Here is a 12742-nt window from a genome sequence, read left to right as displayed (position 1 = left end):
AAATTATTAATAAAAAATAATTTCCTAAAGGCCCAAACCCAAACCGATCGACGACGTTAGAGGAGATGATACATATGTCTAGATGGATTTTAGTTCTCATCTTCTCTCCCCACAAAAACCTTGTACCATTTAAAATATACCCTAAGAGTACAATAAATACTTATAAACACTCTGTTTTTTTTGGGTACATTGCTTATAAAACTAAGTGTTTTATTTATAATATATTATTTAATAAACTTATAGGTCAAATCACACATTGAGCTAGGTTAGAAAAACTAAGTGTTTTATTTATAATATATTTTTTTGATCACTTGATTAATAATATTTTTATTGCTGATAAAAAAAAATGACTATATGATTTATTCATCTACCTTGATTTTTGAGTAAAAGAGGATCATAAATGAAATCATAGGAGAGTTATATATTATGTTTTTAGTGTTAGAATGAAGATAATTCTTAATAAAAAAATGAATGCAACAAAGGGCAATCTTCATTTTCACGAAAGGAATAAGGGTATATGGGTTCTAAATGCTTTACAAAAATAGAAGGTCCCCCCAATAGTAATCAAAGGCTCCACATAGTAATATCCTTATGCATTGATGTTTACATCCTCAACTATACCAACCACATACCCTAAAGTTAGGTTCCATATTATGTTGTTTTTTGTGCTTTCTCATCGTGGCAACAACATATTATGGTTGTTAAATTTTGACTTCATTCTTCTCTTTGTTTTGAAAAAGATATATGAACTCTCATCTCGAGTGAGACCTCTAGATATTCTCAAAATTTGAACTCCATTTGGTTTCAAAAACGTTTATGTAGTTATATAAAGCATGAAGAAAAAAAAAGAAATTGGACGTTCATATATGTTTGGATATGGAAGAATATAAAAAGATGGTTACATTTTCTCAACAATTGATTTCTATCTATAACAACATCTATTATTCATTATGAAGTAATGATCCATTTCTCAATTTATGAATCTTCATTTTGGACGGACAACAAGAAAAAATACGTGTGGAAGGTTCTTTGGTTTGTCACAATTTGAACTCTTTAGCATATTAAGAACAAAGCTATTTTTGTGAATTTGCCGTTTTAACTAGATGAGATGTTGGAGCTTCTATTACTACGTGTTTGGAATCTTCTCAATGTCCGTTTTTCTTTTCTTCTCTTATTCTCTACTAGTTTGGATGAGGAATCCTTCAAACTGTTTTCTTCATTATTAATCGAAGAGATTTAGTGGATAAGAATATCATTTATTCTCCTAATTTTCTTTATTTCTATCTTAATAAATCTTATTTGCTGATAAAAAAAGTTTTATTCTCCATATTGTCTCATCACATATAGTTTTTTTTGGCCTCCAATATCTACTTTTAAAAATTGGAGTAACCTCTATTTTATCTACTTTCATTTTTTATCAACAAAAATATTGATTTTATTATGGCATACCATCTTTGATACAATAAAAGTTACCCTACATTCTTTCTAATACATCTATTCTTAATCTTATATTGTTCAATCATCCAACACAACAATCTCATAATCCTAATTAATTTCTCTCGACATAGAGAAAATAGTGTAAGGTCTTAGATAAACTGTTTCCAACAAATTTAACTTTAACTAATTAATTTATCATTAATGATTTGGATATATATATATGGGAGCATTCATCCCACATATTCCAATAATTTCTCCTTTTATCACATATTCTAAAACTGCTATATAATTGTTTTTGGGTTGAAACACCCCCTAATACTTTCTTTAATAAAATTTTGACTTCTAAAGAATTTGTAGAGCGTCATATTTTTTGTGATCGTTTCTTTATCAATTTAGAAATTTTATGTACTATACTATACCACTGTAAATAATCGATCCTAATTTTTTGTTTCTTAAATGTTACACACTTTGAAAGAATCACCAAGTTCATAGCAAATTTGCCCTAATTCTTAAAATGAAAATTTGAAGTTTGATCTTTTTTGTGTGGAATTGGAGAATGTAAAAGTTATATTCTATCAAAAAAGGCCATGCACGCTTATGTAAAAGAACAAGCATACAAATTCATAATCATTATCACTTCCAGGTCTTCTTTTAGAATATTGACATATTTTGTTTGTACGTGTTTCTTTTATCGGAAATTTGTGTCAATTGGATAAGGATGGCACAATTAAATGCAAGTATTAAATTCTAAGTTGTCCTATTATTTCTTAATTAAAGTTTGTGGATATGTTCCTTATTAACTAAAATGCTTAGCATGCAACTTCTATTTTGTATTTGGTTTACAACTCTTCAATTGTACATGGTTTATAGCTACTCAGATTATTATTTTAAAAAAAATTGATTAGGAAACTGAAAGGATAATGACTTGAGTTGATAGAAATTACATACATACCCAATAAGAGGAAGAATGAAACTACTAATTTCGACACGACCTGTAGGACAAGTGAATTATGAGAAGCTCAAGGTGATGGTGAAAAATCATTATTAAAAGGTATTTCTCAACTTGAAGTACGAGATGAAGTTGTGTGCACTGGTTGCTAGTATGGCAAGGCACATCAACTTCCCTCTGAAGATTTAAATTTCTAGTCAAAGATGTTGCTCTAGTTAGTTGACTCAGATGTATCTGGACTAATAAGGCATCTATGGTAAGTGGGCATTGTTATATGATTACATTCATTGATAATTATTCTAGATGCATCTCGCTCGATTTGTTAGAAAAATCAAAAGCTTTGCAGAAGTTTAAAAACTTCAATAAGCGACAAGATGAAGGGAAGTCCAATGTTTACATACTGACTATGGAGGAGAATATACCTCATATTAGTTCTACAATTTCTTGAGGTAGAGCAACATACGAGATTATGCTTCATGCTAGAAATATGCCTACTAGATTTTGGTCATAATGCTAAAAATATGCGTACTAGATTTTGGACATAATGCTAAAAATATGCCTACTAGATTTTGGACATAATACATGAAGACCCTAGTGTATGTGATCAATAGGTTACCTCAAGCAAACCTTAGATCCATCACACCTTTTGAAAATTTATGGAAGATGAGGCATGTAGTAAGTCACTTTTGAATATTTAGATGTGTATGTTATGTATTTATTCCTGATCATTTATGCAACAAGTTTGATAAGAAAATAACACATTATATATTTAATTTGTGGGCTATACAATGAGGTAAAACGATGGAGGTGTTGCGATCCAACAATAGGGTGCTGCTACATTTCTCGGAATGTGGTTTTCGATGAAGAATCGTCATTGTGTTATCCACAAGTGATAATCTCGCCAAATATGAAGGATGCAAAAGAAAATATAGAAAAAACAAATAGAAGAGCAACTAATAGTTAAGAAAGTGTAACCGGTCATCACAAAAAGAAGAGGTTTAAGCTAAACTACCATATGATAAAACCATCACAAGTTCACCAAATAAAGGGAAAAACCCTTGACGAACAAGAATCAATATCAAATCTTCATAAAAAGATAGACCTAAATAGATGAAAGATTTGGAGGAAATTAAAAGAAATTTTAACCACAATCATGGAAGCCAAATTCCGAGGTATACAAGAATTCGGAAGCCAAATCTGAAATATGTTGATATAGTACTTGAAGAAAACAAAAAGCACAACTGAAAAAATAATTGGGGTGAAATATTAGAATATGAATTATCATCTTAGTTTAAAATTATTCTAGCTTATGCCACCAAATAGTAAGCAAATGACATATATGTTACTAGGTGTTGCATGTAAATATTTACATGATATATGTGCTTATTAAGAGGAGTATCTAGAGCAACTTATTAGTTTAATTATTTTGCCGATAATGCATTAGTATAAATAGGATAATTGTTTGTTAATTGTATCAATCATCAAGCAAGAAATATTAACCAAGTAGTGATTGAAGTAAATACTATGTGGTGTTAGTGCTTCATGTGTTAATTAATTACCAAATATATAAAGTTAATTATACATAATGAGTTGTTACTCACATAACTCAGCCAAGGAATCTTATACTACGCTATTGTGCTCAATATTTAGAACAATCCTAAATTAAACACAAATTCAGTCAAATATATGATTGAAACTTTTCCATGGTAATGACATAAAGCAATACTTTTCATTATTACCATTGTAGGTGATAGCCATTTTATGGGTTCGTACTAATAATTATGCTAAAAAGGGTGTCGTACCACGAAGTGCCCCATGCATACATAAACAGACAAATATAAGATTATGTACATAATGATTCAATAATCATATATTTATTACAAGGGTACTAAATTTTGTGGAGCATATATTGTTAATCAATGCCCCATGATGATAATTCATCACCATTGCATGAGGGTCTACTCATGATGCCCCCAAAAAACTATATACTCATTATATTATTTTTTTATATAAAAGAGAAAGGCATCTCTCTACTTGGAATGTAATTAACTATACCTTCTCAATATTATAATGGAGAAATGTTGATGAGAGAGAGAAAAAGGGAGTGAGCAATGTTTTAATGGTTGTGATCACCATTACATTGTGATTTGGGGTGTTGTGGATTGTGGATATTGTAGTGTGAAAATTTTTATAATAAAAAAATGTTTTTTACTGACAAATATTAGTATGTTAGTATTTTTTGTTGTAGATGAGACTTGAACCTTTAACCTCATTTACACCATCAAATCATTTTATAACTTTTTTTTGGTGAAATTCAAACTCACAAATTCATGTTTTTCGTTCTTTAAGCTCTTCATTCTCACCAACAAAAAAACATTTTTGGAATTTGATACAATATAATATGGTTGTGTTGTATCTCAATATCTACATCATTATAATTTGATATCATATCTTAATTGAAGTAAGAATACTCTCTAATTGAGATACAAGTGCTTCAAAAACAAAAGAAAAACATAACTTACTATAACACATTAATTTATCATTTTAATTACAATGAAATAATATTTTTGTTATCGAAGAAGATACTTATTCCCTCTTCATAGAAATCACTATGAACTCTCATCAACTAATGCTTTGTGCAATTTGACAACACCTAGTGAGGCATCTTTTAACAAAGGAGGGCATGCATGTTCGAATATGGTAGCTTTATAATTTTAAAATAAACCTAAATATTATAATACACATTCTTTTAAGTAAGCTTAACTCTCTTCACATATGCTTTATACTTGAGGAAGTAACCAAAGCCATTCATCACTTGTTCTCTCTTCATCAAAACGCACCCTATTCTTCCCCTATTTTGCATCGCATTTGTTCTTGAATCTCTTCAGTATTCCTCTAAGAGATGGAAAGAATGTTCCCTCCTAAGAAGCCCTCTACTATGAATTCTCATGACAGACCCATGTGTGTTCAAGGGGACTCGGGTCTTGTCCTTACAACTGACCCAAAACCTCGCCTACGTTGGACTGTTGAACTCCATGAACGCTTTGTTGATGCTGTTACTCAGCTTGGAGGCCCAGATAGTACTAATCTTTCCCTTTCCCTCTCCCTCTCACCCTATTCATATAGTCTTTTCCTTATTATATTAAGATGTATATCATCTAGGTTTTAAATCTGCGTCCACAACTCGATCGCTTTCCGGATTTACATATAATATATAGTATGTAAGAGTTTGCAACATCAACGTTTTAGTAGTCTCAGCGATCACAACCGCAATTTAAAACCTTGGAGATGATTATATCTATGCTTTGATCTAAATGATCTTTTTAGTTCTATCTTTCTCACTTATTGTTCATAAAAATTGAAGAGGCAACTCCTAAAACCATCATGAGGGTTATGGGTGTGAAGGGTCTCACTCTTTACCATCTCAAGAGCCACCTTCAGGTTTGAACACAAACCATATAATTCTTTGCTTCTTTTGCTTTTTGTTTAGAACACTTTTGTGACACTGGTGATTTCTCAGGTTGGATTGATATATTTTTCTTTAATTTCCCTTTAACTTTTATTTTTTGTTTTTCATATAGAAATTTAGACTTGGCAAGCAGCCCCACAAGGAATTCAATGATCACTCGATTAAGGATGGTATGAGAGGTGGTGACTCTTCTTTCTAGGGTTCCTCAATTTTATTTTTTCTTCTTTTCTTTACTTTAAACTTTTATGGTCTTTACACTTCATGATAGTTCTTTTCTATTGACAATATCTTTTTGCACTGCCAGCTTCAGCTTTAGAACTGCAACGAAATACTGCTTCCTCTTCTGCCATGATCGGCCGCAACATGAATGAGTATGTCTCTCACTTCTTACATCTTCTTTTGAACCAAACATGTAAACGACAATTTCAAGAGAATTTTCCTCTTTCTTCTCTCCTAAGTTTCACTTTTGATTGTCTTTGGGGTTTGGGAAATTCGGGTTTTCTTGTATAAAACAGTAACTCACACATGGTTGATGCCATTAGGATGCAAATAGAGGTGCAGAGAAGATTGCATGAACAACTTGAGGTAAGTAACAACCCCTATACTCTTGCATGAACAAATAATTATTGTGCCTCATGCAAATTTCAATTTAAAATCTTCTAAATCTATGCCATGGTCATGTTCTAGATGAACTGAGGTGCATGTGTGGCAGGTTCAAAAACACCTTCAGCTAAGGATTGAGGCTCAAGGGAAATACATGCAAAGCATATTGGAGAAGGCTTATCAAACACTTGCAGGTGAAAACATGGCATCTGCTGCCACTAACATGAAGGGTATGGTACCTCATCAAGGAATCCATGACATGGGAATCATGAAAGAATTTGGTTCTCCTCTTAATTTCTCTTCTTTCCAAGATCTTGACATTTTTGGAGGTGACCAACTTGATCTTCAGCCAAACATGGAGAAGCCACCCCTTGATGGGTTTATGTCAATCAATGAAAACTTGTGCCTTGGGAAAAAGAGACCAAACCCTTATAGTGGTAGTGGAAAGAGCCCTTTGATTTGGAGTGATGATCTTAGGCTTCAAGATTTAGGGACAGCCTCATCATGCCTTGGCCCTCAAGATGACCCTTTCAAAGGTGGCCAGATTCAACTTGCACCAGCATCAATGGATAGAGGCACTGAGATTGATCAAATATCAGAGATGTATGACACAAAGCCCTCACTTTATGGGGATGAGAAGAAATTTGATGCATCTATGAAGCTTGATAGGCCATCACCAAGAAGGACAACTCTTCAAGCAGAAAGAATGAGTCCTATGATCAGCACTGGCTCCATGGCACAAGGTAGAAGCTCACCATTTGGGTGAGTCAGAGTTTTAGTTTTAGATCATTTGCTTATGTTTTATGTAATTGACTTCATCATAAACTCCATATCTAGGGTTTTGAATTGGTTCCTCCTCAAGTAATGTTATGTCATATAATGCCTTTGCATGGCAAACATAAAATCTTATTCTAACTAGTATAATTAAAGCACATATACTTGTGCTTGAATGTGAGTAACTAAACTTTCTCACTTGGTTTTAATTAACATTGTTTCATACTTTTAATATTTTGTTTTTACATTGAATCTTGTTAGCAATTCATTAATTGATTTTCTTATGAAAACTTGTTTGCATGTATTCATCTTGGTCTATGAGAAAAATTCTAAGGAAACAAACTTTTCTTCTTTTTATCACATTCATGGTTTTCTTTCTTTCTATCTTTTTCTTGGACCCCCACTTGTTTTTTTTTTACCCTGACATCATATATGAAACATTCTCTGCGTCACTTATAAGCAGCTTCTGCATAGAATATATTTTTTGGAGGAGATTTACTTGGTACATTAATATCCATAAAATTGAAAAGTTCCATTAATGGGTAGCATCCAGTTATGGCAGCAGCCAAAACTCTGGCACATAGATCATGTCATAGGATATGTTGTTAATTTACACTCTAATTTTTTTTTATTTAATACTGATATGTAATTAATTATAAATTTTTATTTTATAAAATTATGATTGATTAATGATGAACAATTTTAATAAACACTTTTTTGGATCTATGACGATAATTCTTGTTTAGCAAAAAACATTTTTCCGACCATTTTTTATATGCAAAACTCCAACCCTAAAACGATGTGAACTCTTCTCCTATATTGGCTTCTTCAGTATTGAAATATCTAAACCCTTCAACTTTTTCATGTACCACATGTCATAATAATTTGGGTCTAATAATCGAGAGGAGCCCAACCTCCCTAAAACATGTTTAAGAGAAGCAAATACTACTACCGGAGTCAATCATTTGTTTAAAAAATAGTAATTATTTATTTATATAACAACAAGAAGAAAATTTAAATGTAATTATATGAGTAACATTTTTGGTAAAGAATTACATAAGTAACATTATAATTAAGATGATACTGTTGATATTGATAAATTATTTGTTTACCTTGACATTAATTTCTGTTTGACTCATTTAAGTTTTCGAGGCCACTTTTCTATAAATAATCAAGTGATGAATTAACCTTTAATAGAGTTAGGTATTAATCGTTTGAAGTTAGTTGGAACAAGTTAGTTACCCAATGATTGAAGACAAATCTCTCGGGAAAATATAAACCCAATTCCCAAATATGATTTATATTGTAATTGTTATGAAACATGGTTGATGGAATATAGAAAGATAGAGCAGTGAAGGAAGAAAAGTTAAAAGAGAGAATAATGAACTTTAAAATGTTAAGTCATTTTCAAGTGTACAGTGGCAAATGATCCTTTCTCTTCAAGTTCTTAAGAGATTAGTTGAAGCCGACATAGGGTATCTCTCTTTCACTATCTTTCCTCTTCTTTACTTCTCTATATTCCTTAAGAATAACATGATTAGGACAACAAGGTACATCTTCTAGCACAAGATTTCACCTGGAAATTTCTACTTTTTTTGTCTTATGAAATTTCTTACTTTACTACCTTATTTATATTTCCGTTTTAAATTGTATTCTGCAATTATAGTTAAGGTTGCAATGTTGTGATTTGATTATCTTCACAATCACAATAAATATAATTGTGTAAGAGACTTTAAAATTCTGATTTGTGGCCACAATTAAAGAGAGATAGATTATTAGAGAGTCCATTATTTAGACTATGGGAAAAAATATAATTTTTTTATTGAAAAATAACTTAAAATCATAGTCGTTAAAGATTTTTTGTCCCCTATCGTAATCTCCATCCAATACTAGAGATGATCTTGATCCATTATTTAAGACTCAGTGGAGTTGCCTTTTAAGAAATTAGCCTCCACCAGTGTGCATTTAACATGTAAATTTTACTAGGTCAGTTCAATGTAGTTCAAGCTATAGGTAGGAAATGTAAGTTGATGTGAGATGTTAACCAAAAGAAAAAGAAAATAAACAAAGTAGGGATCTGGGACAACCCTTTTGTTCATGTTACTGCTTTAGATAATATGTAGTAATCTTTTGGTACATTTTCTTTATATATTTATTTATCAAAACCCTATAACTAGATCTTCCCTCTACTCTAGCTTCTTAATATTTACTTTAACATAAGTATTATTATCTATACATACATACATATATATATATATAATGTCTCTCACTTCTTACATCTTCTTTTGAACCAAACATGTAAACGACAATTTCAAGAGAATTTTCCTCTTTCTTCTCTCCTAAGTTTCACTTTTGATTGTCTTTGGGGTTTGGGAAATTCGGGTTTTCTTGTATAAAACAGTAACTCACACATGGTTGATGCCATTAGGATGCAAATAGAGGTGCAGAGAAGATTGCATGAACAACTTGAGGTAAGTAACAACCCCTATACTCTTGCATGAACAAATAATTATTGTGCCTCATGCAAATTTCAATTTAAAATCTTCTAAATCTATGCCATGGTCATGTTCTAGATGAACTGAGGTGCATGTGTGGCAGGTTCAAAAACACCTTCAGCTAAGGATTGAGGCTCAAGGGAAATACATGCAAAGCATATTGGAGAAGGCTTATCAAACACTTGCAGGTGAAAACATGGCATCTGCTGCCACTAACATGAAGGGTATGGTACCTCATCAAGGAATCCATGACATGGGAATCATGAAAGAATTTGGTTCTCCTCTTAATTTCTCTTCTTTCCAAGATCTTGACATTTTTGGAGGTGACCAACTTGATCTTCAGCCAAACATGGAGAAGCCACCCCTTGATGGGTTTATGTCAATCAATGAAAACTTGTGCCTTGGGAAAAAGAGACCAAACCCTTATAGTGGTAGTGGAAAGAGCCCTTTGATTTGGAGTGATGATCTTAGGCTTCAAGATTTAGGGACAGCCTCATCATGCCTTGGCCCTCAAGATGACCCTTTCAAAGGTGGCCAGATTCAACTTGCACCAGCATCAATGGATAGAGGCACTGAGATTGATCAAATATCAGAGATGTATGACACAAAGCCCTCACTTTATGGGGATGAGAAGAAATTTGATGCATCTATGAAGCTTGATAGGCCATCACCAAGAAGGACAACTCTTCAAGCAGAAAGAATGAGTCCTATGATCAGCACTGGCTCCATGGCACAAGGTAGAAGCTCACCATTTGGGTGAGTCAGAGTTTTAGTTTTAGATCATTTGCTTATGTTTTATGTAATTGACTTCATCATAAACTCCATATCTAGGGTTTTGAATTGGTTCCTCCTCAAGTAATGTTATGTCATATAATGCCTTTGCATGGCAAACATAAAATCTTATTCTAACTAGTATAATTAAAGCACATATACTTGTGCTTGAATGTGAGTAACTAAACTTTCTCACTTGGTTTTAATTAACATTGTTTCATACTTTTAATATTTTGTTTTTACATTGAATCTTGTTAGCAATTCATTAATTGATTTTCTTATGAAAACTTGTTTGCATGTATTCATCTTGGTCTATGAGAAAAATTCTAAGGAAACAAACTTTTCTTCTTTTTATCACATTCATGGTTTTCTTTCTTTCTATCTTTTTCTTGGACCCCCACTTGTTTTTTTTTTACCCTGACATCATATATGAAACATTCTCTGCGTCACTTATAAGCAGCTTCTGCATAGAATATATTTTTTGGAGGAGATTTACTTGGTACATTAATATCCATAAAATTGAAAAGTTCCATTAATGGGTAGCATCCAGTTATGGCAGCAGCCAAAACTCTGGCACATAGATCATGTCATAGGATATGTTGTTAATTTACACTCTAATTTTTTTTTATTTAATACTGATATGTAATTAATTATAAATTTTTATTTTATAAAATTATGATTGATTAATGATGAACAATTTTAATAAACACTTTTTTGGATCTATGACGATAATTCTTGTTTAGCAAAAAACATTTTTCCGACCATTTTTTATATGCAAAACTCCAACCCTAAAACGATGTGAACTCTTCTCCTATATTGGCTTCTTCAGTATTGAAATATCTAAACCCTTCAACTTTTTCATGTACCACATGTCATAATAATTTGGGTCTAATAATCGAGAGGAGCCCAACCTCCCTAAAACATGTTTAAGAGAAGCAAATACTACTACCGGAGTCAATCATTTGTTTAAAAAATAGTAATTATTTATTTATATAACAACAAGAAGAAAATTTAAATGTAATTATATGAGTAACATTTTTGGTAAAGAATTACATAAGTAACATTATAATTAAGATGATACTGTTGATATTGATAAATTATTTGTTTACCTTGACATTAATTTCTGTTTGACTCATTTAAGTTTTCGAGGCCACTTTTCTATAAATAATCAAGTGATGAATTAACCTTTAATAGAGTTAGGTATTAATCGTTTGAAGTTAGTTGGAACAAGTTAGTTACCCAATGATTGAAGACAAATCTCTCGGGAAAATATAAACCCAATTCCCAAATATGATTTATATTGTAATTGTTATGAAACATGGTTGATGGAATATAGAAAGATAGAGCAGTGAAGGAAGAAAAGTTAAAAGAGAGAATAATGAACTTTAAAATGTTAAGTCATTTTCAAGTGTACAGTGGCAAATGATCCTTTCTCTTCAAGTTCTTAAGAGATTAGTTGAAGCCGACATAGGGTATCTCTCTTTCACTATCTTTCCTCTTCTTTACTTCTCTATATTCCTTAAGAATAACATGATTAGGACAACAAGGTACATCTTCTAGCACAAGATTTCACCTGGAAATTTCTACTTTTTTTGTCTTATGAAATTTCTTACTTTACTACCTTATTTATATTTCCGTTTTAAATTGTATTCTGCAATTATAGTTAAGGTTGCAATGTTGTGATTTGATTATCTTCACAATCACAATAAATATAATTGTGTAAGAGACTTTAAAATTCTGATTTGTGGCCACAATTAAAGAGAGATAGATTATTAGAGAGTCCATTATTTAGACTATGGGAAAAAATATAATTTTTTTATTGAAAAATAACTTAAAATCATAGTCGTTAAAGATTTTTTGTCCCCTATCGTAATCTCCATCCAATACTAGAGATGATCTTGATCCATTATTTAAGACTCAGTGGAGTTGCCTTTTAAGAAATTAGCCTCCACCAGTGTGCATTTAACATGTAAATTTTACTAGGTCAGTTCAATGTAGTTCAAGCTATAGGTAGGAAATGTAAGTTGATGTGAGATGTTAACCAAAAGAAAAAGAAAATAAACAAAGTAGGGATCTGGGACAACCCTTTTGTTCATGTTACTGCTTTAGATAATATGTAGTAATCTTTTGGTACATTTTCTTTATATATTTATTTATCAAAACCCTATAACTAGATCTTCCCTCTACTCTAGCTTCTTAATATTTACTTTAACATAAGTATTATTATCTATACATACATACATA

The 12742-nt window shown here is 31.5% G+C and overlaps 2 protein-coding genes across 7 annotated transcripts; both read left to right on the top strand.

Annotated features, from left to right (window-relative positions):
• LOC109333565 (myb family transcription factor APL-like) lies at positions 5158-7422 on the top strand. 5 transcript variants are annotated; one of them, XM_019569057.1, is made up of 7 exons: positions 5158-5466; positions 5751-5827; positions 5968-6034; positions 6160-6226; positions 6371-6440; positions 6568-7035; positions 7147-7422. In XM_019569057.1, the coding sequence occupies exons 1-7, from the start codon at positions 5289-5291 to the stop codon at positions 7222-7224; spliced, it is 1005 nt and encodes a 334-aa protein (XP_019424602.1). In that variant the 5' UTR covers positions 5158-5288; the 3' UTR covers positions 7225-7422. The 5 variants fall into 5 exon arrangements, with proteins under 5 accessions (XP_019424602.1, XP_019424598.1, XP_019424597.1 ...); XM_019569053.1 differs by having other exon boundaries at positions 5968-6025; positions 6568-7422; XM_019569052.1 differs by having other exon boundaries at positions 5159-5466; positions 6568-7422.
• Positions 9508-10685, top strand: LOC109333685 (myb family transcription factor APL-like). Of its 2 annotated transcripts, XM_019569229.1 has the most exons (3): positions 9508-9703; positions 9831-10298; positions 10410-10685. In XM_019569229.1, the coding sequence occupies exons 1-3, from the start codon at positions 9644-9646 to the stop codon at positions 10485-10487; spliced, it is 606 nt and encodes a 201-aa protein (XP_019424774.1). In that variant the 5' UTR covers positions 9508-9643; the 3' UTR covers positions 10488-10685. The 2 variants fall into 2 exon arrangements, with proteins under 2 accessions (XP_019424774.1, XP_019424773.1); XM_019569228.1 differs by having other exon boundaries at positions 9510-9703; positions 9831-10685.

Source organism: Lupinus angustifolius, chromosome LG19 (genome assembly GCF_001865875.1).
Source record: "Lupinus angustifolius cultivar Tanjil chromosome LG19, LupAngTanjil_v1.0, whole genome shotgun sequence".
In the NCBI taxonomy this organism is placed as follows: domain Eukaryota; kingdom Viridiplantae; phylum Streptophyta; class Magnoliopsida; order Fabales; family Fabaceae; genus Lupinus; species Lupinus angustifolius.
Note: the sequence above shows the minus strand (reverse complement) of the source record. Positions and strands in the feature narration are given on the sequence as shown.

Coding starts and splice junctions, on each gene's coding strand:
- LOC109333565 (XM_019569052.1), top strand. CDS start 5,289: ATGGAAAGAATGTTCCCTCCTAAGAAGCCCTCTACTATGAATTCTCAT. Junction 6,035..6,159: donor GATTAAGGATGGTATGAGAG/GTGGTGACTCTT, acceptor TTGCACTGCCAG/CTTCAGCTTTAGAACTGCAA. Junction 6,441..6,567: donor GATTGCATGAACAACTTGAG/GTAAGTAACAAC, acceptor CATGTGTGGCAG/GTTCAAAAACACCTTCAGCT.
- LOC109333685 (XM_019569228.1), top strand. CDS start 9,644: ATGGTTGATGCCATTAGGATGCAAATAGAGGTGCAGAGAAGATTGCAT. Junction 9,704..9,830: donor GATTGCATGAACAACTTGAG/GTAAGTAACAAC, acceptor CATGTGTGGCAG/GTTCAAAAACACCTTCAGCT.